This window comes from Poeciliopsis prolifica, unplaced genomic scaffold (genome assembly GCF_027474105.1).
Source record: "Poeciliopsis prolifica strain line A6 unplaced genomic scaffold, Auburn_PproV2 SCAFFOLD037, whole genome shotgun sequence".
Lineage (NCBI taxonomy): Eukaryota > Metazoa > Chordata > Actinopteri > Cyprinodontiformes > Poeciliidae > Poeciliopsis > Poeciliopsis prolifica.
Genome location: NW_026562412.1, coordinates 117,164 through 142,584, shown reverse-complemented (window position 1 = coordinate 142,584; position 25,421 = coordinate 117,164). Strand labels below are relative to the sequence as shown.

The 25,421-nt window shown below is 49.0% G+C and overlaps 3 protein-coding genes and 1 long non-coding RNA gene across 7 annotated transcripts; 2 read left to right on the top strand and 2 right to left on the bottom strand.

The window, feature by feature from the left end:
- Window positions 1-1,468: 1,468 nt before the first annotated feature.
- LOC129374898 (uncharacterized) lies at window positions 1,469-4,244 on the bottom strand. The gene is made up of 5 exons (XR_008607568.1): window positions 4,042-4,244; window positions 3,403-3,638; window positions 2,444-2,737; window positions 1,821-2,047; window positions 1,469-1,719 (listed from the first exon to the last, which is right to left on the bottom strand). It is a non-coding gene; the product is annotated as an uncharacterized LOC129374898 (long non-coding RNA).
- tedc1 (tubulin epsilon and delta complex 1) lies at window positions 3,287-10,816 on the top strand. 3 transcript variants are annotated; one of them, XM_055053597.1, is made up of 7 exons: window positions 3,290-3,590; window positions 5,573-5,654; window positions 5,767-6,092; window positions 7,731-7,799; window positions 8,482-8,568; window positions 8,645-8,776; window positions 10,169-10,816. In XM_055053597.1, the coding sequence occupies exons 1-7, from the start codon at window positions 3,450-3,452 to the stop codon at window positions 10,433-10,435; spliced, it is 1,104 nt and encodes a 367-aa protein (XP_054909572.1). In that variant the 5' UTR covers window positions 3,290-3,449; the 3' UTR covers window positions 10,436-10,816. The 3 variants fall into 3 exon arrangements, with proteins under 3 accessions (XP_054909574.1, XP_054909572.1, XP_054909573.1); XM_055053598.1 differs by lacking the exon at window positions 3,290-3,590 and adding an exon at window positions 3,634-4,148; XM_055053599.1 differs by lacking the exon at window positions 7,731-7,799 and having other exon boundaries at window positions 3,287-3,590.
- A 488-nt stretch (window positions 10,817-11,304) lies between these two features.
- On the bottom strand, window positions 11,305-13,701 carry pth2 (parathyroid hormone 2). Its single transcript, XM_055053601.1, has 4 exons — window positions 13,640-13,701; window positions 13,088-13,186; window positions 12,884-13,021; window positions 11,305-11,803 (listed from the first exon to the last, which is right to left on the bottom strand). Exons 2-4 carry the CDS (start codon window positions 13,183-13,185, stop codon window positions 11,638-11,640), a joined length of 402 nt encoding a protein of 133 aa, XP_054909576.1. The 5' UTR covers window position 13,186; window positions 13,640-13,701; the 3' UTR covers window positions 11,305-11,637.
- LOC129374894 (isthmin-2-like) lies at window positions 13,180-23,807 on the top strand. Of its 2 annotated transcripts, XM_055053596.1 has the most exons (7): window positions 13,180-13,395; window positions 13,478-13,527; window positions 18,162-18,383; window positions 19,607-19,850; window positions 20,089-20,220; window positions 20,348-20,407; window positions 20,982-23,807. In XM_055053596.1, exons 3-7 carry the CDS (start codon window positions 18,213-18,215, stop codon window positions 21,497-21,499), a joined length of 1,125 nt encoding a protein of 374 aa, XP_054909571.1. In that variant the 5' UTR covers window positions 13,180-13,395; window positions 13,478-13,527; window positions 18,162-18,212; the 3' UTR covers window positions 21,500-23,807. The 2 variants fall into 2 exon arrangements, with proteins under 2 accessions (XP_054909571.1, XP_054909570.1); XM_055053595.1 differs by lacking the exons at window positions 13,180-13,395; window positions 13,478-13,527 and adding an exon at window positions 16,866-17,346.
- The last annotated feature ends 1,614 nt before the right edge of the window (window positions 23,808-25,421 follow it).

Genomic DNA, 25,421 nt, shown 5'->3' with positions numbered 1-25,421 from the left:
TAGCAGCTAGCCATAGCAGCATAGGTAGCTGCTATGGCTAGCTGCCATGGCTAGCTGCTATAGGTAGCTGCTATGGCTAGCTGCTATGGCTTGCTGCTATCTATAGCAGCTACCTATAGCAGCTATAGATAGCTGCTATAGGTAGCTGCTATGGCTGGCTGCTATAGGTAGCTGCTATAGCCAGCTGCTATAGATAGCTGCTATAGCTAGCTGCTATGGCTAGCTGCTATAGGTAGCTGCTATGGCTAGCTGCTATAGGTAGCTGCTATAGCTAGCTGCTATGGCTAGCTGCTATAGATAGCTGCTATAGTTGGCTGCTATGGCTTGCTGCTATAGATAGCTGCTGTGGCTTGCTGCTATAGATAGCTGCTATGGCTGGCTGCTATAGCCAGCTGCTATGGCTAGCTGCTATAGATAGCTGCTATAGCTAGCTGCTATAGGTAGCTGCTATGGCTTGTTGCTATAGCTAGCTGCTATAGGTAGCTGCTATGGCTAGCTGCTATAGCTAGCTCCTATAGCTAGCTGCTATGGCTAGCTGCTATAGGTAGCTGCTATGGCTTGCTGCTATAGCTAGCTGCTATAGGTAGCTGCTATGGCTAGCTGCTATAGCCAGCTGCTATGGCTAGCTGCTATAGATAGCTGCTATGGCTGGCTGCTATAGGTAGCTGCTATAGCTAGCTGCTATGGCTAGCTGCTATAGGTAGCTGCTATAGCTAGCTGCTATAGATAGCTGCTATGGCTAGCTGCTATAGATAGCTGCTATGGCTGGCTGCTATAGGTAGCTGCTATAGCTAGCTGCTATAGCTAGCTGCTATAGGTAGCTGCTATGGCTAGCTGCTATAGCCAGCTGCTATGGCTAGCTGCTATAGCTAGCTGCTATGGCTAGCTGCTATAGGTAGCTCCTATAGCTAGCTGCTATGGCTAGCTGCTATAGGTAGCTGCTATGGCTCAAAATCTGTCTTGTAATTTAAACTCATCTTTCCAATCTTTATCACTTACTGCCAACAGCAACGCATTTCAATATAGTATTGCTAAAAGTTTCTTGAAATGCTTTCAAATTTCCCATGACAGAAAGTCAAATGATTTTAGAATGCTGCTAAACTGTGTCTTTTAGCTGGTAGTGTAAACAGCAACGCTGCATGTTTCCTCTTAATGCCAGAGAAGACAAAAAGGACTTGAAGGGTGAAACCATGGCAACAAAGCCAGAAATGTGGAGGACTAATAAACCTGCTATGAAAGGAAGATCTTTGAAAGAGTATTTGGACTCCAGTCTCATGTTCGCTACCTGGAGCCCGAACCATCAGCTGTTGGTGCTGCAGTGTCACACATTGAGAATTATCTGGCACCATCGGGTTAACTGTAGCCTGGTAAGAAATATGTCAGAAACTCAGCAATACCGAGGAAAACTAGTCACTCCATGAATTTGTGGCATCATGTTTCATTTCATGCCGGAAGCTCTGGACCAGAACCGCATCGACTCTCTGCTGCCCCCTGCGTGTCAGATGGTCTATGGGGGACGCAGGGGATGTAGGTCCGTCCGTCTATTTCAGGCTGATTAATTGGAGCGCTGTGAATGAGGCCAGAGCGAGAGACAAGCTGCCACCATGAATACTTTATCTGTGAGCCAGTTCCTGTGGCGCCGCGGGGGTTCTGCTGGTTTACTGGGCCGGATCACCCAGTTATCACCAGTCCAGACTGGTTCTGGACTGGCTTCATGTCCTACTAAAACAAAACATGTTGCGTTAATGTGCATCATGTCAATCATAATTCCAGGTGGTACCAGTTGATCATCAGGTCATTGCTGGTCTGGAGTCCATTACCATCAGAACCGGGCCCTGTGGTCTCTGTGTGCGGCCGGGCCTGCAGCTCAGAGCAGAACCGTGTGGGCTGAGAAGTTGGACTTCCTGGCAAACCGAGCCAGTTCCCCCTGCAGAACCTGGGTGAAGCATTTCGAAACCATCTTTATGTTCTGGTCCGGCCCATCTCAGGCCTGACGGAACCAACTCTCTGCTTTCGGTCCAGGTTTGGGCCTCAGGGGGTTCTGGTTCTGAAAGACAGAAGATGTCCTTGATACGAGGGTCTCAGAACTCTGATCTGGTCCAGCTTTGGACTGGTACTGAACTAGAACCAGCTCCCCAATATTGGAATATGGTTCTGGTTCTGGACCATGTCTGGTACCAGTTCTGCCGCCGCTCAGGCTGTTGGCTGCAAGTTGCTGAGAAGGTTGTGAGTACCAATCCCGGCCAGATTCAGTGCATGTTAGCATGGACTAAATGCTAATAACAATGCTAATCATAAGGTTAATTAATGATAACAGAGCTTATAATAATATGGATAATGATGCTAATAAGGAAAATAAGTCTGTTAATGATAAAGCTATACAGTAATAATAATAAAACATTTATTATTAATTATTATTCTTATAAATATGACATTTCAGAACCTTCCAGACGCCTCAGATCCTCTGGTTCTGGTTCTGGTTCTGGTTCTGGTTCTGGTTCTGCTCCTGACCCTCATCAGCCACTCTGCAGAGAAACCCAGGAGAAGTGGAGGACTGCGCCCTCTGCTGGTTGAAATCAGATGCACTTTATGATGTTGAGATGTTCGGATGAATGCTCTCAGCCGCTGACCTCAGGAAGGTCAAGGATGGTGGCGTTATTCTTCCCAACATTCACCTTCCTCAGGATGAACCGAAGCTCTCATGGTGCGGATCGGCTTCTCGATGCCATGGTGATTCCTAGAAGGAAAAACAAGTCCTTTAACGCGCCTCTCCATCCAGGACAGCCAGGAGATCTGGGAGCACGTTCCTGATCCTGACGCTCCATCAGAGCTGTTCTGTTGCTGAGGAACATCTCAGAGGGTTCTAGTAGCTTCTAAGTTCTGATCATCTTGCAAAATTACCTGAAGCTGTCCAATGGTCTCAAACTGAACATGAGACCTACATACTCCAAAATCTCCCATGAAAGCTTGGCGCCATGTGGGTTCGAATGCTTGGAGTACGTGTTGGATTAGCTGGAACTTGTCAGTAAGTCTGACGTCTTTGTGTGTGGAGATTCTGATCAAAGCAGATCTGATCAAAGCATTCGACCAAGGAGGCAGCAATGTCCCCTGGGAAACATAATGTCGACGTTTAATGTTGACATTTGGGAGGCAAACTACAGGCAGGATCCTAACGATCTGCTATAACAAGTGGAAATGAAACTCTATTGACTTAGTTGATATGTGAATATCCATCAGTTATAGCAGAAATATTAAAGTGACAGAAAACCTGATGCAGTTTCTTCCTCAGTGAGATTCTGACACTAACAGCAGCTGTACTCCACACCACCAGGTGGCGGTAATAACACTTTACGGTTTTTCCCAACTGCCAATAGAAATCAGGAAGGAATTCTGAACGCAAACGGTTCTGATGCTCCGTGGTTCGGTCGTGTCCTGGACTCCGGGCCGAGATGCAGCGCAGCCAGGCGGCTGGCAGCGTGGACGTGAGGCGGGTGATCGGCTCTCTCTGCCGGCTGCTGGCGGGGCTCGGTCTGGATCCCGTCCCCGCGCCGGACGCTTTCCGACGGGCCAAGTTTGGAGGAGGACCGGAGGTGGGCTCAACACGGTCTGTTTGCGGTTCCGCTCGGTTCGGCTGCGACCTGCGGTTGATACAGGCGCGTTTTTAATAGGGTTAGACAGAAGACAGCAAAAAATAAACACTGTAAATAACCGGAAGCCCGAAACATTTACAGAGCCAAGTATGGGAAGCAATTAATGCAAAACAGGAAACAGTTTAGACAAACACTAAACCCAGGTCATGACTTTAAGTTCAAATTATTTCATTTGAAAATCTAACGTCCTTCATCTGCATCGTTTCTAGTTACTGTCAGTTTCAACAAGTTTCCGGCTCCAGAAGGATCTGAGCAAAGAATGATCTGTGACCAACGACTTATCTAACCTCTGACCTCTGACTCAGACTAATTTAGTAACTTTAGACATCATAAAATAAGACTTTGGATTTGGAAAGACTTGATACACCAAACAGCAGGTGGTTCGGCTCACCGATGGAACCGGACCTCCCGATGGAACCGGACCTCCCGATGGAACCGGACCTCCCGATGGAACCGGACCTCCCGATGGAACCGGACCTCCCGATGGAACCGGACCAGGTGCCTGAGCCAGTGCCCTCTGCCCCCGTTTCCTCTCCTTGTTGCTACGACAACCACAGTTTACCTGCAGCTTATCTGCAGACCTTGTGTACTCAGTGGAGAAGTCCTCCAGAACAACAGAACCGGGTCAGGTCCAGACAGACCCCTTCTGTCTGTGCTCAGCTGCAGCTGGAGGCATTGTGCTGTACGGGAGCCCAGAGCTGCCACTAATGTGGTGCAGACTGCAGCGACAGCGACCCTGATGGAGGTTTTTCCTCCAGCCAGCTGAATCGTCTAATGAGAAGACGATTCATATCGGCTGAAAGAGCATCAATATGCTACTGACGGAGCCGTTGAACCTCCAGATGGTGAACTCTCACAACAAGCAGCTGCTGAGAGCTGCAGCAGGAACTGAAACACTTAACAAAAAATTTTACATATTGAAACTTTTGCTATAATCGAACATAAGACAGATAATCTCTGACAACTAATCGATCTCTGCCTCCTCCTGGCATGCTGCAGAATTACAGAACTCTGTCAGAAACAACCAATCAGAGCCAGAGTTAACCAGCTAGCCAATCGGAGCTAACATTAATCAATAGCCATGCTGTTAGGAAGTTTTGATTCAGTAACTCAGGATTATTTATTTTGATGCTTTTGATTGATGATTGTTTCCTTTTCTTGACATTATTTGATATCTGTGTTGTGAGATTTATTTGACTCATATAATGGTTGAGAGACTTACTGTTAAATATTATTTTACTGTTTGCAGGTTTTTCAGTCCTTTTGACCTTTTTTTTGTCTGCATGTATTTTGCATGTTTTATGTCTAAATTGGGTGAATTTATTACTGGATAATTTTTCCATTTTGCCAGATCACTTAGTAGCATTTCTATTTGAAGTGAAAAAATAACAGCCAGTCCTGGAAGATGATCGGCCCTCATGTGTGATTGGAATCCGCTACAAAAAACCTGATCGGAGTGTCAGTAATCAATTACTGACAATTGATTAAGCTCAAGCATTAGTTTGTCAGGTTATTCTTTCCCCCTTAGCCTCTTTAAATTTGAAGGTGCAAACTCTGCTACCCCTTTTGTCTCATCAATGCAGAACAAACAGAACCCGGTCAGAACTGGGTTCTGACCGGGTTCTGAGCTTGAGGAACACCAGCAGCTCTTCACGTGCATCTGCTTCACATTTCCTTCATGCTTAATAAAAATGTTCAAAACTGTTTTAAAAACAATCAGTGTCTAAACTTTTACAGTCAAGATGAATTTCTGCTGAATTATTGATCTGCACCTAATAACAATAATTAATAACAAAGATAGTGATACTGGATTTTACACTGACTGCTCTATTCATATTAATGGTCTTTGACTGGTTCTCATAGCTGGACCTGAATGAAACCTGCTGGTTCTGGTTCTAATAGCTGTCCCTGTTTTTCTGCAGGATTCATTCTGGCTGCTGCTCTCCAACATCCTTCAGAGGTCAGGGGTCATTTTCTCTGAGACCATCTGCCAGCCGACGGGAGGTCAGTCTGCTCTTCATCCTTATTGCAAGGTCAGAACTGGGTCAGAACCGAGTCAGAACTGGGTCAGGTCACGGATGTGGACTGGCCCTGACCCATTTTTGTTTCCCTCCAGGGAGCAAGGAGCTGGTGGTGGCGGGCCTTTGGCAGAGCGGTTACCATGGCGACTGGACATCGGGCGGGTCCGGTTCCGACCCGCTGCTTGCGCTGGGCTGGCTGCTGGCCCAGGGGGTTCTGGAGAAGCTACTGGCGGGTCAGGTCGCCGTGCTAGACCGCACGCTGTTGGACACCTGGCCGGTTTCGACAGGAACCAGAACTTTAGAACCTGCCCTGCCGGACAGCATCTCACTGAGGACGCTGCAGTGGCTGATGGGACGTCTGAGACACCAGGGACGGACGCTGCTGTGCACCACGAGAGGACGGACGCGAGCGCTGCATGACGTAAGAAGACACATGTGTGACATCACTTTAGCCCCGCCCACTCAGAGGACACAGTTATTGGGTGGCTGCTTCAGGCTGAGCTGGGACCATTAATCCATAGTAGCCATGTGTTCAAATACCAATCGTTCCCCAATGGTTCCCCAATCATTCCCCAATCTTTCCCCAATCATTCGCCAATCGTTCCCCAATCATTCCCCAATCGTTTGCCAATCCTTTGCCAATCCTTTCCCAATCGTTCCCCAATCGTTCCCCAATCATTCGCCAATCTTTCCCCAATAGTTCGCCAATCGTTCCCCAATCATTCCCCAATCGTTTGCCAATTGTTCGCCAATCGTTTCCCAATTGTTCCCCAATCATTCGCCAATCATTCCCCAATCATTCGCCAATCGTTCCCCAATCATTTGCCAATTGTTCGCCAATCGTTTCCCAATCGTTCCCCAATCATTTCCCAATCATTCGCCAATCGTTCCCCAATCATTCGCCAATCATTCCCCAATAGTTCCCCAATCCTTCCCCAATCGTTCTCCAATCATTCCCCAATCATTCGCCAATCATTCCCCAATCATTCCCCAATCATTCGCCAATCATTTCCCAATCGTTCCCCAATCATTCCCCAATCATTTCCCAATCATTCGCCAATTGTTCCCCAATCATTCGCCAATCGTTCCCCAATCATTCCCCAATCATTCGCCAATCGTTCCCCAATCATTCGCCAATCGTTCGCCAATCGTTTCCCAATCATTCCCCAATCATTCCCCAATCATTCCCCAATCATTCCCCAATCATTCGCCAATCGTTCCCCAATTGTTCGCCAATCTTTCCCCAATCGTTCCCCAATCATTCCCCAATCGTTCGCCAATCGTTTCCCAATCATTCGCCAATCGTTTCCCAATCATTCGCCAATCGTTCCCCAATTATTCGCCAATCCTTTCCCAATCATTTCCCATCATTCGCCAATCGTTTCCCAATCATTCGCCAATTGTTCCCCAATCATTCACCAATCGTTCGCCAATCGTTTCCCTATCGTTCCCCAATCATTCGCCACTATACAGGAAGTGACAATAACTTTGTTGGATTTTGGCCAAAAGTTTAAGGCATTGCATCCAGCTCTTACAGAACTGAACTGGTGGCCATTTTGAATATCGCCCAATGTGCCACCTAGTGAACAGGTGTGTGAATGGCACGAGAACCGGTGGGGAGCCGTACCATGTCTGCTGCAGCAGACCTACGGAGGAGAACCTCACCAGAACCTGGAGGTTCTGCTCTCTAGATCTGTGTTTCTGGACTAAAATCCTGATTTTGGATCAGATGTTCTGAAGAACTGCATGTTGGGCTTTCATATGCTGGACCAGAACCCTGAGCAGGACCATGACCGGGCAAGTCCGTGTGGGAGGAAGCCGGCTCTTTTTCATGGGAATGCTAAAGGGCTCACACTAGCAAATGCATAATTCCCACTCTCGATAGTAGCCACAGGCCTGCACTGTCGCCCCCTGTTGGGCCGACTGACCAACACCGGCAGGCAAGGCGGGTGCCGCAGGGAACGGCTGCCGCCATGAAGGAGAGGCAGCTGAATATTAGTCAGAAAATGAATAAGTAGTTTTGAACAGGTGAGCTATAACATCACTATTTCTTCCGCAGGTACTTTCCACCAGCCAGGTTTGCTCTCCGGCTACCCCTGCTGGCCAAAGCTCTGCGGTGCTGACAGAGGTTTGTTTAAAGCGTCTAAAGCAGGAGGCTCAGGTCCACTCCTCAAGAGTCACCGTCCCACAACTTTTAGATCCATCCTTACTCCAGCAGACCAGCGTTGGCTCTGAACAGGCCTGGTAACAAATTGCTTCAGGTGTGTTGGAGCAGGGAACTGGACTGGCACCAGTTCTGTGGGGGTTAGAACCTTCCCCAGGATGCACCTGGTTTCCTCGTAGCGGTCGGAGCGCCGCCGCTGACCAGTGGTTCTGGTTGGAGCGGTTAGAACTGGGTTAGGAGCCAGAGTGCTGCTGCTGGCTTCCTGGTCGCCTCATCAGAACCGTTGGTACCAGATCTGATGTGGGTCGGATGGTTGGTGTCTGTGGTGATTGTTGCACCTTCTGTCTCGTCGGCTATTATATTCGTGCTTGATAAGAACCAGACGTTGTTTGTTGCTCTGACACTTTTATTGAAGTTTCTTCCCACTGGTCTGCTCACACATGTGTCCATATTGACTCTGTCCTTCTGTTGTCCTATTCTTTACATTTATGCAATCACATATGCTCATGACTGCCACCTAGTGGACATAAACATAATTCATTCAATCATCACATCGGCCTCTGGTTCTGAGTCTGAGCCGGTTCTGGTTCTGGGTAAGAACCAGACAGGAAGTTGGACTCCAGTCTCCTCCTCATTGCTGTTGCAGGACAGCGCGTGCATCCAGCGGCTCTGTGACGTCCTGGAGGCGTACCTGAGTTGGAGACGGGTCGAGAACGTCTTCTGGACCTGGATGGTGGGTTGGTTCCACTATGTACCGGTATCAAAACCTGGGTTCTGCTGCTCAACTCATCAGGCCTGTGTTTCTGCAGGACAGCGTGGCAGACCGCCGTCACGGCGTCCCCCAAGCCGCCACGCCCTTCCGGGCACTGGGGACGTGTCACCATGGCAACCAGGGGCTGGCCCAGCTGGAGCAGCTGCTGATGAAGTTGCCGATCGCGCAGGTACACAACCCAGATTCTGCTGTAGACATCTGGTAATCACCTCGCTACAAAGCAGCACAGCCACTTCCTGCCAGGAAAGACCAGGAAGCACTAGAACCAGGCAGGAAGTGGTCAGCAAGTCTGCAGAAAGCAGACAGGAAACAGGCGGGAAGCAGACAGGAAGCAGGCAGGAAGCAGACAGGAAGCAGGCAGGAAGCAGACAGGAAACAGGCGGGAAGCAGACAGGAAGTAGACAGGAAACAGGCGGGAAGCAGACAGGAAGCAGGCAGGAAGCAGACAGGAAACAGGCGGGAAGCAGACAGGAAACAGGCGGGAAGCAGACAGGAAACAGGCGGGAAGCAGACAGGAAGCAGGCAGGAAGCAGACAGGAAGCAGGCAGGAAGCAGACAGGAAGTAGACAGGAAACAGGCGGGAAGCAGACAGGAAGTAGACAGGAAACAGGCGGGAAGCAGACAGGAAGCAGGCAGGAAGCAGACAGGAAACATGCAGGAAGCAGGCAGGAAGCAGGCGGGAAGTGGTCAGCAAGTCTGCAGGAAACAGGCGGGAAGCAGACAGGAAGCAGGCAGGAAGCAGACAGGAAGCAGGCAGGAAGCAGGCAGGAAGCAGACAGGAAGCAGGCAGGAAGCAGACAGGAAGCAGGCAGGAAGCAGACAGGAAGCAAACAGGAAGCAGACAGGAAGCAGACAGGAAGCAAACAGGAAGCAGACAGGAAGCAGACAGGAAGCAGACAGGAAGCAGACAGGAAGCAGACAGGAAGCAGACAGGAAGCAGACAGGAAGCAGACAGGAAGCAAACAGGAAGCAGACAGGAAGCAGACAGGAAGCAGGCAGGAAGCAGACAGGAAGCAAGCAGGAAGCAGACAGGAAGCAGGCAGGAAGCAGACAGGAAGCAGATGACCCTCAGAAGATCCAAGTCCGCAGCTCAATGCTGGTAGGACACGGATGGACATGGGCAATATGTCTATGTCCAGATACAATGGAAAATGAGTTGAGCTGTTTTTATTTTTTATTGGATTTATTGAGAAAATATCATTTAATAAATTCACCTGAAAATATTGTGACTTTCTTCCATCCATTTCAAGCAGTTAAGATCACTGTGGTCTTCAGCTCCTTCTTGAATGATTCTATACAACAATCATGTTGGAAATAAATAAATAAACAAATTAATCATATCAGGATTTATTTTATTATCTCCTAATAAACAAAGTGCAGAAAAGCAGCCAGAGCCCCCCCTGGTAGCTGCAGGCAGAACTGACCTGGTGCTTAACTAGTCGCTCATGCTACTGAGGTTAAAGATCATCCTCAGTCATGTTAGAGACTTGATTATCACGGTATGACCACTTTATTCCTTTATGAACTGAAATCATGGAGAACAACTTTTCCTCCTCTCCAGGAAACCGAGAGTCTCCAGGGTCAGAGGTCACAGGACCATCAGGCCTGCACGTCTCCTGTCCTCTCTGTTCCCTCCATCCGTCAGGTGTGGCGTCCCCGGCTGCAGGCGGGGGCCCGAGGGCCCCCTGCATCCCCCCCGGCTTTAGAGCGCCTCCTGCAGGCGGAGCGGCTGCTGCTGCGACACAGAGCGGCGCGGCGTCTGGCCAACAGGAAGCGGCTGCAGCTGCTGATGCGGCGGCTGCGGCGGCGGGTCTTTGTCCCGATGTAGGGGAGGAGCTATTGGTGTTAATGGAGAGCGGAACGGCATTTGGATCAGAACCGGTTCCTCTGCTAGTCAGAAACCTCAACGTATTGATACATCAACTGGTCTTCTGGTGCCGTGGCGATCACCATGACAACTGCACTGCGTCCATTTTGAACTGATTCTGTCAAACCCAGAAAACAGGACTTTACTCCAGAAATGTTCAGTTCTGGTCGGGTTCTGGGAAACTACGACTGACTGCGGGTCACTGCTGGAGAAGCGGAATCCCAGCATGACTGTGGAAAGTTGAGTGGAAGGAAAAAGTGGTAGATGGAGGTTCTGTTCTGTAGGATTGTTGTGGGTTGGAGGTTCTGAATTTTGTGAACAGAAATAAATATTGAAATATTTCATTTGGGGAGGAATGAATGTTAGAATATCTCAATGTTTCATTTTCCTGTCTGAAAAATGGAGGTTTTATTTCCTGATGGAGTCAGAACCAGAACCGGTGGAATGTCCTGATGTGGACCGAATGTCTGAGCTCCAAACTGACCTTCATTTGACTTGATCTAATCAACCTCTGGAGAAGTCTGGCACAGAAAATGGAAAATTAACAAGAAGACTAAATGTGTCAATACTAGAAGTTGACCACCAGGGGTCAGAGTGGAGCTATGAAACTCTCAGCACAACATGGAGAGTAGAAGAACATGAAGCCAGAAATCGTTCTTCACCCAGGAAATCGTTCTTCGGCCAGAACTTCAGCCGTTCCAGCTCTGGATCCACAAAGAACCGCAGTTCTGGTTCTGCAGCTTTGGACCCGTCCAGGTAAGAAGAACTAACTAATAAATACTGACTAATAAAACGTCAGTCAGTCTGGTTTTCACGAGACGCAGACCAGCTTTCATCACATTTGCAGTCTTTATTGACGTCATCTCCACACCAACAAGAACCATCTACAACACGCAGCAAACGGCCCCAGCTGTGGCTTCAGGTGAGGTTCCAGCTGTGGCTTCAGGTGAGGTTCCAGCTGTGGCCCCAGCTGTAACTTCAGGTGGGCCCCAGCTGTGGCTTCAGGTGAGGCCCCAGCTGTAACTTCAGGTGGGCCCCAGCTGTAACTTCAGGTGGGCCCCAGCTGTGGCTTCAGGTGAGGCCCCAGCTGTGGCTTCAGGTGGGCCCCAGCTGTGGCTTCAGGTGAGGCCCCAGCTGTGGCCCAGGTGTTCCTCCAGGTGACATCAGGAGTTCACCACCAGCAGCTTCTGCATGTAGGAGTTGAGCCACTTCTGTCTCTCCATGGAGGTGAGCAGTTTGCTCTTCTCCCTGAAGGCGGCGTCGTCCGCCACCACCATGTTCCTCTTCACCATCCGGGCCCCTTGTGACGCCCACTGTGCCGGCCAGACGCTGGAGACGACACGGACAGTTATGGAGGTTTTGTCCTGTCCAGCAGTGAGTCGAAACAGATTTACTTTCATCAGTGGAGCGTTACACGGAGAGGGACTATTTCTTTGTAAATATTGCGGATGAGCGCGCGAGCAGACTGCATAAAAAAGCCACTTGCTATGGTTACCTGCCTTGTGTTGCTGTTTTAACTTTTCATGTTGCTGAGGTAAAAACTGACGTCAGTGAATGAGAAGTTCGGCGGCCGGATGTGACGCGCTGCGTGAAAGTAATGAGGTTTCCATGGTGGCGAGGGAGCGGCGGGCCGCGATTGGCTGCCTGATGGTTTAAGCAGAATAAGATTTTCTTGCTCTCTTTGTGCAGAAAGACCACTGAACCGAACCGGACCCAATCGAACCGAACCGGACCGACCGAACCGAACCGGACCAACCGAACCGGACCCAACCGAACCGGACAGGACCGAACCAAACCGAACCGAACCGGACCGAACTGGACTTCTTACAGAGAAACAGGAAACCATTTCTGGTAACAAGTCAGTCATTGGTATTCTGGCTCTGGTTCTGGTCCAGAGTACAGAACCAGCATGGGTCGGTCTGCCAGACGGTTCTGTTTGGACCCAACCCAGACTGGTGGAACGTGGTAAGCGCTTCCTGAACACCAGGGGGCAGCACAGAAACAACCCAGACCTGCACGAAGCTGGAAAAAAAAATGTATAAAATAGAATTTTTAATCCTGTAAACATAAAATGTTGAAACTCGACAAACGGAGATTTAGGTGGAACAATAATGCTGGAACAGAAACCGGCTCGGTTCTACTCATTCATGGGTCCAGTTGTTCTGTCTACATTACTCGCCTCTTCTGAGGATGACCAATGGTCTGATTGTCATGCTGGCGCCCCCTGCTGCTCCATCTATGGTATTTATTGAATCGAACTAGAAAAAGTCTTTTTGCGTCAATTTCCCTCATTTCATCTTCTGGACATTTGATGGCAGGGAAGCGACCAGAACCAGCTGATCGGTCGGTATTTACAAAGACTTCATCTAGAAGTTTGAAACAGTTTGGGTCAGAATCTGGCTTCGCTACCTGGCCTCTGGATGTTCCGGAGCGAACAGCCAGGCGTCCCCCATCAGACCAGCCTGGATGTTCCAGTCATGGAGGGAGATGGACGGGAACAGGACATCCCAGTCGTCCCGCTTCGTTTCCTGCGGATCTTCAGGATTTCTGGAATCACAGACATGAAACGGGATGAACGAGTTTTAAAAAGATTCAAGCCGAGGTTGAGCCCACCTGAGAGGAAGACGAGGCTGAGGGAAAGCTGAGGAAGAAAGGACCAGGAGCCAGATGAGCAGGAAGGACAGACGAGACACGGAAAACAGCTCTGACATCCTGGAACACAAGAAAACCTCTGAGCTAATCTGGTCTCAAGATATCGTTAGATTCATCCCAGTGGATCCAGTTGGTCCAGTTCTTTATCCGTAAAACAATTTGTTGTTGTGACCCGGGTCGGTGGACACGATGTCCAGGTTCATCAAACGTTTATTTCATCTTGAAGATCTGAGGAACAGCATCCCAGCAGGACGGCATCCGTTTCCAAGGTGATTGAGTTTCAAGAATTTTACAGAAAAATGAAAAATAAAATGTATAAAAATGAAACTAAAAACTTGATTTTTGTTGCAGGTTTCTGATCAGAACCTCCAATCACCAGAACCTTAAGGGACCAGACCCAGGTGAGAAATCCACAACCAGAACTTGGTGCTTTCAGAAAATCAAACTGGCCAAATTAAAATCAGAACTGGGAGGTTCTGGTTCAGGTTCTGATCCAGAAGAAAAAAAGCTTACCTGCTGCTCAGAACCAAAACTGCAGAGTTTCCACTGATAGACCGGCAGCAGAACAACCTAAACTGGACCGGATCGCAGAGCCTGCAGCGTCCCGCTTATATGGCTGCTGATCGTGGGTGGTGGTGGGGGGTCGGGGTCGGGATGGGGGTGGGGGGGGGGTGGGGGTGGGGGGTAGCTGAGCAGCAGCCTGACGACCACCGGAGCTCGTTAGTGTCCGCTTCAATCACAGCGAAGCCGCTGCTGCGTCTTGTTGCCCTGCCTGCCTCCAGCCCTCCGACCCGCCCTGCCGGGTAACGAACATCATTACTCAGCTGCAGTGCAGACATGTTTCATCTCCTCCATGGATACAGAGGAACAAATCGGACGCATGTCTTCAGACTGGTAACCAGTAAGGGTTAGGGAATCCAACATGGAGAGTCTGCAACGAGTAACGCTGACTTTGTACGACCAGAACCAAACGAAACCAAACAGAACTCCACATTCTCTCTGGTTCAGGTTGGTTGTTTCTAAGGCTAAACTCTCCTCCGGTTTTTGGACGTGTTGAAAAAGTTTTTGTTGCCTTCATGCTAACGCCAACGTTCCTCACCTCAGCATGCTCAACGCTGAAGACTAAAAGTCAGACTGTCAGCATGACCTTTTCTCCACCACCATGATCCCGCCCTCAACAGTTGATCGATGTTCAAAGATAGAGGGAAGAAACTAAAAACAACCGTGAAAGTAACGTCCCCGGCTGCTGCCCTGCAGGACTCTGGGAAATTCACCATCCCAATACAACGAAACCATTGAGGGTGGGACGACCCGCTGAATCCTGTTCACTTCTTCAAATGTTTTCACCATAAGTCAATAAAATATATATATTTAAATAATGTTTCTGCAGACCACCTTAACAGCATGTGAGTCACTTCCAGGTCAGGCTGGGTGCTGAATATGTAGAGCAGCCTGAACATGGTATCGTGTCCAGCAGCGATGAAAGTACTAAAGGATGGAATGGGGCCCTTTGGCCCCTGAGCTTACATCAAACCTCCAGAAATAAAACCTGGAAGCGTCTGAGAACTTTGTTGCAAATCTTGTTGGAGTTAATGACCTGCAAACAGGAAGCAGAAGCTTTAACAAAGGCTCAGCAAGGTTTATTTTCACGGGATAACAAGCTTCAGGCGTGACTCACTCACATTATGCATGCTGCCTTCATTTCCATGGCTGCAGTTCTGCTCCTTATTTCACTGAAGATGAAACGTCTAACGGGACGTCTTGTTTCCTCCGGAGGCCGACACCAGAACCGCACCAAACACACGCTGGGATTCTGGTCCTGTTGCCTGTTCATGAAACGTTCAACCGGCTGTCGGAGTTTTGACTCTGCAGGCAGTGAATAATTTTGGCAAATGTTGATCTGCATCTTCTACGATTATTTGCTAGTTCAGTCCAGACTGTCAGACGACAACGTCTTTGTCCAGAGAGGAGGCTAACGCAACGTGAGCTAGTGGGAGCTAACCATAACCCGGTTCTCTATAACCCGGTTCTGCGTTACCCGGTTCTCTATAACCCGGTTCTACATTAACCTGGTTCTCTATAACCCGGTTCTGCATAACCCGGTTCTCTATAACCCGATTCTACATAACCCGGTTCTGCATTAACGGTTCTGCATTAACCGGTTCTACTCTACCCGGTTCTACATAACCCGGTTCTACATTAACCCGGTTCTCTATAACCCGGTTCTGCATAACCCAGTTCTACAAAACCCAGTTCTACATCAACCGGTTCTGCATTAACCGGTTCTACTCTACCCGGTTCTACATAACCCGGTTCTACATTAACCCGGTTCTCTATAACCCGGTTCTGCATAACCCAGTTCTACAAAACCCAGTTCTACATCAACCGGTTCTGCAATAACCGGTTCTACTCCACCCGGTTCTTCATAACCCGGTTCTACATTAACCAGTTCTCTATAACCCGGTTCTACATTAACCAGTTCTCTATAACCCGGTTCTACATTAACCGGTTCTCTATAACCCGGTTCTACATTAACTGGTTCTCTATAACCCGGTTCTACATTAACCGGTTCTGCAATAACCGGTTCTACTCCACCCGGTTCTCTATAACCCGGTTCTACATTAACCCGGTTCTACATTAACCGGTTCTCTATAACCCGGTTTTACATAACCCGGTTCTACATTAACCAGTTCTCTATAACCCGGTTCTACATTAACCGGTTCTCTATAACCCGGTTCTACATAACCCGGTTCTCTATAACCCGGTTCTACATTAACCGGTTCTGCAATAACCGGTTCTACTCCACCCGGTTCTCTATAACCCGGTTCTACATTAACCCGGTTCTACATTAACCGGTTCTCTATAACCCGGTTCTACATAACCCGGTTCTACATTAACCAGTTCTCTATAACCCGGTTCTACATTAACCGGTTCTCTATAACCCGGTTCTACATAACCCGGTTCTACATAACCCGGTTCTCTATAACCCGGTTCTACATTAACCGGTTCTGCATTAACCGGTTCTACTCCACCCGGTTCTACATTAACCGGTTCTCTATAACCCGGTTCTACATCATTTGGTGTTTTTGTGTTTTTATGGCGTAAGAAAGTCTGAAGTGCCGTGTAGCTGAAATAAACCTGATCAATCAATCAGCGCCGATGATCAGATGACATCAGAACCCAGTTTTGGACCCAGCTGTGGCTCAGAACCAGTGAACCCTCCGGGTTCTTGTGGTTCTCCACCAGAACAACGCGTCAGCAATGGCCCATAAACCGGTGTCAAAACCGGACCAGAACTTTGGTCCAGTCACCATATCTGCAGTTCTGACCCATTTGGTGCTCAGAGTCAGAGAACGTGTTCTGAATTAGAACTCAACGTGAGTCGGAACCAGAAACAGACCCGACATCTGGAAATCCTTTCACCTTTGACCCCCAGCTCCACAGGAAGTGGCTGATGATGACGAGCGAAGGGGCCCCGGGCCCCCAGGACGACATCGGGTCTGGATCAGAACTTTTCCCATTTGTGGTTCTGGACCTGGTTCTGACCTGTAATGCAGCAGAACTAACAAAAACCTAAAAAAAAACTTTAGTCAAAAAATGTACGGAGTCAGAAAACAACAGAATTTACAACCTGAACAATTTTTATTTGTAAACATTTATTTATAGAAATTAAATCTAAATATCTTCAAACAAAATGAAGCAAAACCCGAAGATGAAGGAAGAAAATGAAAATCAAAAGTTCTGCTGAGCTGATCACTGGTTCCGATACCACCATCATCATCATCATCATCATCATCAGATCACCCTGTCTTTTCAGCTATGACGTCAAAACAAACAACCCCACGTGACCTCCTGGTTCGGGCTGCTCAGAGTGGGTTGTGTCCTGCGTGTCCGGGGCGGTTCTGGTTTTAGACAGGCTGGGCTGAACCCCAGTTTAAACACCCGAACCGGTTCTGATGGTTCTGCTGCTGAAATGAGAGCGTTCGGATCCAGAGGGACTTTCGGGCGTCACGTTCACGCGTGGAGCCTTTTCCACGATGGGACGGATACCTCTGTCCTAGGCTGAAGGACCGGACCCGGGTTCGGTTCTGGGGAAAGTTTGGAGCAGAACTTTGGGAAGAATGAAGCCGAGAGACGCGCTGCGTGTCTGGCTGCTGATCCTGGCTGCAGAGTCCAGCCGTGGGCTCCCCGCGGACCGGAACACGGAGTCCAGTCCTCAGGTAAACCTTTGGACCTTCAGCTCATTCAGAGCGAGAATCACCTCGGAACCTTTCGACCCAAAACTCCAGATTTCCGCTGATGTTCGGTTCTGAACGCAAAGCGGAGCCTCCAGGTCCAAATGAGCGTAAATATGACGTCACTTCTAAAACCCTTTCCTCTTCATGGCGTGTTAGCAGCTGACCCTTCAGGTTCTCCTGAGCTGGACACACAAGATCTGAGTGGTGCGTCTGCTCTAAAACACAGAAACAGCTTTTATTTTGGTGATCATCTCAGGGGGCCGAGGATGGAACCCTGGGGAACACCCCCGCTAACGCCTAGCTCAGGTTGCTGGTTGAAATCCTTGCTGATATCACAGGAAGATACTCTGTGTTCGCTAAAATGACCAGCCTGCGGTTCTGATCTGGAACTTGGACCCAAACCGTTTTGACCCAGCTGCATCTTTTGAAATGCAGAGTTTGGCTCAGAAACTGGAAGCCTTCAGCTCAGAGGAAATGGACCCCCTCCCCCAACATGCCTGGAGCTGCTCGGCTTTAACCGTTTAGCTAAAAATACAGAAACTCGACCCTGGAGACGGGCCGCCGGATCGCAGGACCAGAACCCTAACCAGAGCAGTTCAGGATCTTGGAGCGCATTCTGGATCCAGGAAATGTTTCTGCTCTGTCCAAACTGATTGGGTCGCCGCTGAATCCAGAACTTTGGTTCCTTCAGGATCGGCGGAGAATCTTCCTCCAACAGCTGCTGAAGCGTCCATGAAGATCCTTCTCGTTTCAGCCGCTGCCGTCGGTCCGGCTCAACCTTTGTCTCTATTTTGCAGATCAGAGCTGAGGAGCAACCAGATCATCCCAGCCAGGAAAAGCTGCTGCAGATGCTTCCTCCTCCATCTTCCTCCACTTCCACACACCGCTGGGCTCAGCGGCAGGACCTCCACCCATCACCTGCACCCGAGGGGGAGGAGCCTGGAGCCTTCATCCTGGACCTGAGGAACTTCCCTGATCTGGCCAAGGCTTATGTGAGCTCCCAGAATCCCAGCATCCAGGTAGGAACGTCTGCTTGTTGTCTGCTTTGCAAAGGTTCTGGGTTCTGAGCCGTAGAGAGCCGGCGGCTCCAGACAGAGCTGGACCCGCCTGGAGGTGACTCGGTGTTCCCCGACTCCATATCAGTGCATCTCTTCCTCCAGTGAACAGATTACTCTGAGATTACGCCAACATGTCCGCCAGAGGAATCTGTCCCATCCTGACTTCTTCTGTCTGCAAACTGTAAAAAACAATCTGACTTCAGATCAGTTCTGGCTTTCTGGCCGGTTGACGCTGCTGAAAGCATGGAGGCGGCGCCGGTCACAGAGTTCCTAGCGAAGACAGAAGTCTGTTGTTCTGTCTGGGCAGAAACAAGCCGAGCAGCAGGACGCAGACGAGTCGAGGGGGTTTCAGCACCTCAGAGGTTTCACCGTGAAAAACATGGAGGAGCAGCAGGAAGGACCAGGTGGTGCAGCCAGCATTCAGGGTGGAGACCAACAGAGGTCCAAGGATGGAGCTTTAATTGTCAGGTGGACCTTAGGTGGAGCTACCTGGTGGAGCTAGCCGGCGCAGCTAGCTGGGACGGTGCAGGTGGTGTCAGTGCTGCGGGTGGAGAACTCTCTTCCAGGCACTGCAAGTTGTTTTTCCACTGAGTGGAGAGATCGCTGAGTCACGCCGTCTTCCTGGAGCTGAGAACTCTCCGTCTCTGCAGGGGAAATAAAACAATGTTCTCACTCACAGCAAAGAAAAAAAAAAAACCGTCTTCGCTGCAACCAGGACGGAGCCTCCAGCGTCACGGTGGCCTGTGACCCCACGGCCTGAAGGTCAAACACCGTCTCCTCGGATTTTAAACGATGATGATAATTTATATCACTCCACTCACCAAATGCATTCACCTCTAGAGTGCAGTGAGACGTCTGAGTCCTGGAAGACATTTGTGTAATAGTGAGCAGGACACTCTGAACGGTTGCTTTGGAGTGGCCTAATCAAAGTCCAGACTTCAGTTTGATTGAGATGCATAATTGTAACCTTCAGCAGGAGGCACAGCTGGTTCTGTCCCAGTAGAGAGGAATTTGAATTCATGAAATCTGAAAACACCTTTTCCTATTTGTCCAGGTGACCTTTGACCTGAAATATTTAAAGGGTTTTCCCAGCTGTTCATACAGCTTCCTGGTGAAACTGTTAGAACAAAAGGAGCTGATTAGCATCTGCTACTGTTAGCACATCCAGATGCTTCTTGTTGCAGGTGACCATCGAGGTGATGGAGGACTCCCAGACCGAGGTGGAGATGGACCTGGCCAAGGAGAACCAGCGCAGCGATTGGTCCGTGTCGCCGTCTGAGTGGATGAAGCTGTTCTGGCCGCTATTCTGGGGGAGCGGGCCGGCAGGAACCGGACCTGAGGACTACGGCTACGACCCGACGGACGCTGTGCTGGGTGGAGTGGGAGCAGACGGCTGGAGCGAAGACGGGGAGGACAAAGGCGGCTTTGGTGAGACGTTGCAGATGCTTCTCCCCTTGATCCACCTCAAGGACTCATCCTTGAAACACAAAAGATTCCCTTCCAGGACAGAGCGAAGCAGAGGAACGTCCGGCTTTCCGGTCTCGCTCTGCCGGCTCTTTTCTCCTTACTTGCTCCCCAACCGAGGGAGGAATTTCCAACGTGAACTTCAACAGTCCGGCCTCTGCTTGGGGTTTTCACCGCCCATCCATCTGCTGTGTGTTTTCAGAGAATGAAGAGTGGAGCGACTGGGCCCCGTGCAGCGCCACCTGCGGACCGGGATCTCAAAAACGGACGCGGCCCTGCGGCTACGGCTGCACAGCAACAGAATCGCGCACGTGTGACCTGCAGAGCTGTTCCAGTAAGACACAAACCAGTTTATGGCGTTGTGATCCACTGGGGGTGAATCATTCTGCACAGCCTCAGATCTTCTGATGAGAGGCGGCGCGTCACCATCAATCACCTTTCTGTCCGTCTTCGTCTCGTAGGCGCTGCGGTCTCAGACACCGAGGCGACGTCGCCCCACCGGTTCAACAACACCGACTCCAGTACGTATCTTTTTTCTTTCACCCTTATGGCAGTTCCTCTGCTCCAGTTTCAGGTTTATTGATGCGATGCACCAAACGCAGGAAATGATCCGTTTTTTTCCGATGTCAGACTTCAGGAGATGAACGTCTGACTGGCAGAGATCTGGAACTGAAACCAGCCTCTTTTCCTCCATGTTTCAATAAACAACCAGATCAAATATTTTCATTTCTGCTCAAACTGTTTCATCAGATTTAACAGCATTCCATTTGCAAACAAAGTTACCATTCTGGATTTATGGTCTGTGTTAAAATGTTAGGACTTATGGCCCTTAAACAGCTGCTTAGCTTTCTTCTGCTTTGGGCCGGCTCTAAACGTGATCAGCATGTTATTAGATCTACTGCCTGATCACTCAAACTAATCTTGGATTTGTTTTGAAAGTCAGTCGTTAGCCTCGTTTTCTCTCTTTTGGCTCCATTTCAGTTCTTATTGATCGGCTCCATCGGTTGAAAAATGTTTAACGTTTTCCTGCGACGGACCTCCGGGTTTCAGGCCGGGACCCTCCTGGCCAGGCTAACTGTGATGTCTCCCACTCAGGCGTGGACAGCTGTGAAAAGTGGCTGAGCTGCAGGACCGAGTTCCTCCAGAAGTACCTCCAGCAGGTGCTGACCCAGCTGCCCTCTTGCCCCTGCTCCTACCCCTCCGAGGCCGTCTACGGCGCCATCAGCGTCCCGGACCGCAGGCTGCGCAGGACGTACCGCTGGAGAGACGCCAGCGGACCCAAAGAACGGCTGGACATCTACAAACCTTCGGCCCGGTTCTGCGTCCGCTCCATGCTGTCCTACGACGGCCCGACGCTGGGGGCGCAGCACTGCTGCTACGACAACCAGATGAGGCTGATCACACGCGGCAAAGGCGCCGGAACGCCGGACCTGATCGGCGCCGAGTTCTCCCCGGAGCTGCACTACCAGGTGGACGTCCTGCCCTGGATCCTGTGCAAAGGAGACTGGAGCCGGTTCCACTCGGCCAGGCCGCCCAACAACGGGCTGACCTGCCCGGAGAACCCGGCCGAACCGGCGTTCCAGATGGAGCTCAGAGAGGCCCGAGAGTACTGAAGGCCGGTTCCGAGAGACAGAACCATCCGTCCAAACCTGAGCAGCTGTCTGTGTGTGTGTGTGTGTGTGTGTGTGTGTGTGTGTGTGTGTGTGTGTGTGTGTGTGTGTAGGAGCTTATTTATTATCCAGGGAACATTTCCTATCATAGAGTGGCTGAACAGGAAGCATATTCTGTGAACTGTAAAATGTCTATTATTATTATGAGTGAAAATAAGTCAGCGTCACATAACACAATAATACTTGAAACAAAAATATGAATTGTACTTCAAGCTCTTTTATTTTTATTACCACTGCTGCTAAAATAACTAATCATTATACTACATACAACATTTTTTTCAAGTTATTTTATTATGTAAACCCAAACAAACTAGAATAAATTCTGGCAACATTTTCCTGTTCAATGCTTTGCTTCTTGGAGCCCTGACGTTAGCCCTGACGTTAGCCAGGCTACGTGCTCTGTTAGCCCTGACGTTAGCCCTGACGTTAGCCCTGACGTTAGCCAGGCTGCGTGCTCTGTTAGCCCTGACGTTAGCCCTGACGTTAGCCCTGACGTTAGCCAGGCTGCGTGCTCTGTTAGCCCTGACGTTAGCCCTGACGTTAGCCAGGCTGCGTGCTCTGTTAGCTCTGACGTTAGCCCTGACGTTAGCCCTGACGTTAGTCCTGAGGTTAGCCCTGACGTTAGCCCTGACGTTAGCCAGGCTGCGTGCTCTGTTAGCCCTGACGTTAGCCAGGCTGCGTTCTCTGTTAGCCCTGACGTTAGCCCTGAAGTTAGCCCTGACTTTAGTCCTGACTTTAGCCCTGACGTTAGCCAGGCTGCGTGCTCTGTTAGCCCTGACGTTAGCCCTGACGTTAGCCAGGCTGCGTGCTCTGTTAGCCCTGACGTTAGCCAGGCTGCGTGCTCTGTTAGCCCTGACGTTAGCCCTACGTTAGCCCTGACGTTAGCCAGGCTGCGTGCTCTGTTAGCCCTGACGTTAGCCCTGACGTTAGCCCTGACGTTAGCCAGGCTACGTGCTCTGTTAGCCCTGACGTTAGCCCTGACGTTAGCCAGGCTGCGTGCTCTGTTAGCCCTGACGTTAGCCCTGACGTTAGTCCTGAGGTTAGCCCTGACGTTAGCCCTGACGTTAGCCAGGCTGCGTGCTCTGTTAGCCCTGACGTTAGCCAGGCTGCGTTCTCTGTTAGCCCTGACGTTAGCCCTGAAGTTAGCCCTGACTTTAGTCCTGACTTTAGCCCTGACGTTAGCCAAGCTGCGTGCTCTGTTAGCCCTGACGTTAGCCCTACGTTAGCCCTGACGTTAGCCAGGCTGCGTGCTCTGTTAGCCCTGACGTTAGCCAGGCTGCGTGCTCTGTTAGCCCTGACGTTAGCCCTGACGTTAGCCAGGCTGCGTGCTCTGTTAGCCCTGACGTTAGCCCTAACATTAGCCCTGACGTTAGCCCTGACGTTAGCTATGCTGCGTGCTCTGTTAGCCCTGACGTTAGTCGGGTAAGTTTCCTTCGTAGACAAATTTGCAAGTAGAATCCATGAATAAACTGACAAAAACAACTTCAACCTTTCAGTTCAATTCTTCCGATTCTCACTTCCGATCTGCATCATGACTCTTTGAATGATTAAGTGACGTAGTTGCAAAGGGTCAATACTTGGTATCCTCTTTGTCATCAACGCTGTTTTAACCTGAACAATGTGATATTATCTGGAAGCCATCTGGCTAATGGCTCAAGGCTTCGTCTCAAATAAATACGAATCTATCTGAATAAAAGAACAACACTAATGTGTGTGTTGATAACTGTATGAAAAAAAGATCTGTCATATTATCCTCAGTAAAATGCTTGGCTCCCTCTTATCACCTGCAGAACGAGATTTCTGGAGCCGCCCTGGTGACGGCTCACAAACTAGAAAATACAATTCAAAGAAAGCATGCTGTCCTCTACTTAGTGCGGCGTGTCACTAAAATTATGTACCTAAACAAAACAACAAATGAAACGTTGGTTTCACTCCAGAAACATTTGTGTAACATAACCACTATGTTTGTTTCTTTTTGGAGTAAATATATTAAAAAGTAAAAGTAGCAACCCGTCTTGTAGAACAGTTGTGATTTTGGGAGATATGGGACTCCTTTACGGACAAAATTTTCATATATAAGGAACGGGAATATTTGGACAATGAATTATTAATTTTGGGTGCTGATTCAACCCAACTGATGGGAATTTGTCCTAAAATTGTTTTTGGTTTACTGATCTATAGATCAGGATAACTATCATTAATTCTTTCTACTGTTTTTTTTTTTAAATAAATAATGGTTGGTAAAAATCTATTAATTTCTTATTGAGTGGTTGAATATTTGTGCTTTTTTAATCAAATTAACCCATGTAACACTTATTGCCTACTTTCCTGAGACAAGATCCCCTTGTGTGTTTTTGTGAGTTCTGCTTTAATCAAGTAGAATTTTACATTTGTACAATCTTTAATAAACATAAAATATTTGACATCAGTTTAACCAAACTGTACAACATTTATCAATGTAAGTCCCAAGTGTTGTACGGTGGAGCCATTTTGGTTCCTGCTTTGGTTTAGTTAAAGTGCAAGGAAAGCTGAGCTGATCCTGAAACATCTCTCTGAATTCTCAATCTACAGTTTTCTGAATCTACAGTTTTCTGAATCTACAGTTTTCTGCCCCCCAGGAGACAAACCAACACCAGACACATAAACACCTCAGACTTTTACTGCTTTTGTTGCAACCTGGATATTAAAAAGAATCTTCTGAAGACTTTGTGCAGCAGTGAGTGTTGATCTGTTGAAGGAGCATCTACGCTCTAGATCCTCTGATCTACGCTCTAATGTAGATCAGAGGATCTAGATCTGAATGGAAAGAAGCAGATCTGGAGTCCAAGCATCTGAAGGGAACGGGAGTCCGGTCAGACCGATGTTGGTGTTAGGGTTCGGGTTAGCATGCAGGCGTTCACATGAATTTTGATGGCCAGAGGTTTATTTCAGGAGGAAGATTTCTTGTTACATGAAAACTTCTCCATGGTTACAGTCATGTTGTAATTATTTGACTGAGTCTTGCTTACACCAATAGCTTTGCAATAATATTTCTGTTGTTTCCAATTTATTGTTAAATTGTCAATAGGCTCAAAGTTTTTGGGTTTGAATCAAAATGTGACCTTTTTTTCTCCAAGTCTGTTCAGTGAATCATGTTTTATCGACTAATCTTCACCGGTTCATTCCTCCGTTTGCATCGCAGAGAGAACCGCGTTAAACCGAGGAGTCTGACCTGCAGAGGCTAAAATAACATGTGGGAAGTGATTTAGTTGGCAGCTCAAGAATGCCTGAGGGGCCAAAAGTCCAGCTGCAGGGATCATCAGCAAGGACCCAGAGCATCTTTAAACACTCCATGCAGTTTATTTCAGCCCAGGAACAAGAACTCATGGACAACACACTCAAGACAACTGCAACTGCAAAGATGTGAATGAAAGATTGAAAGCAGAAACTGTGACTTCAGCAGTCTGTGGTCCCTGACAGCCAATCCAAACGTTTGAGAGGACAGCAGCGTTCAGACATTCATCACAAACCCCAGAAACCGACCGAGCCCCAAAACCAGAACGGCTCCGGAAAGAATAAATCGCTCCATCGGCTGCTGGGGACGGTCGCATCACGTTTCCTAGTTTATGATTCAGTTCATTCAGTTCCCGATCGGGGACATGGCTCCACAGTTTGTGCATCAAATTAAAATAAAATGTTGAATAGATTTGATCATCCGCCGGACATCCTGACCTCTAGGCTCCAGTGGCACATGATGAAACTGGATTTTATTCTTGCTGACCTGGTAAATGACCAGTTGGTCCAACTGGTCCAACTGGTCCGACTGGTTCAGCTGGTTCGGCCGGTCCAACTGGTTCAACTGGTTCGGCCGGTCCAACTGGTTCAA

Coding starts and splice junctions, on each gene's coding strand:
- tedc1 (XM_055053597.1), top strand. CDS start 3,450: ATGCAGCGCAGCCAGGCGGCTGGCAGCGTGGACGTGAGGCGGGTGATC. Junction 5,655..5,766: donor CATCTGCCAGCCGACGGGAG/GTCAGTCTGCTC, acceptor GTTTCCCTCCAG/GGAGCAAGGAGCTGGTGGTG. Junction 6,093..7,730: donor GGACGCGAGCGCTGCATGAC/GTAAGAAGACAC, acceptor TTTCTTCCGCAG/GTACTTTCCACCAGCCAGGT.
- pth2 (XM_055053601.1), bottom strand. CDS start 13,185: ATGTCAGAGCTGTTTTCCGTGTCTCGTCTGTCCTTCCTGCTCATCTGG. Junction 13,022..13,087: donor CAGCCTCGTCTTCCTCTCAG/GTGGGCTCAACC, acceptor CTGTGATTCCAG/AAATCCTGAAGATCCGCAGG. Junction 11,804..12,883: donor CCGGAACATCCAGAGGCCAG/GTAGCGAAGCCA, acceptor TGTCGTCTCCAG/CGTCTGGCCGGCACAGTGGG.
- LOC129374894 (XM_055053595.1), top strand. CDS start 17,248: ATGAAGCCGAGAGACGCGCTGCGTGTCTGGCTGCTGATCCTGGCTGCA. Junction 19,851..20,088: donor GGAGGACAAAGGCGGCTTTG/GTGAGACGTTGC, acceptor GTGTGTTTTCAG/AGAATGAAGAGTGGAGCGAC. Junction 20,408..20,981: donor GTTCAACAACACCGACTCCA/GTACGTATCTTT, acceptor TCTCCCACTCAG/GCGTGGACAGCTGTGAAAAG.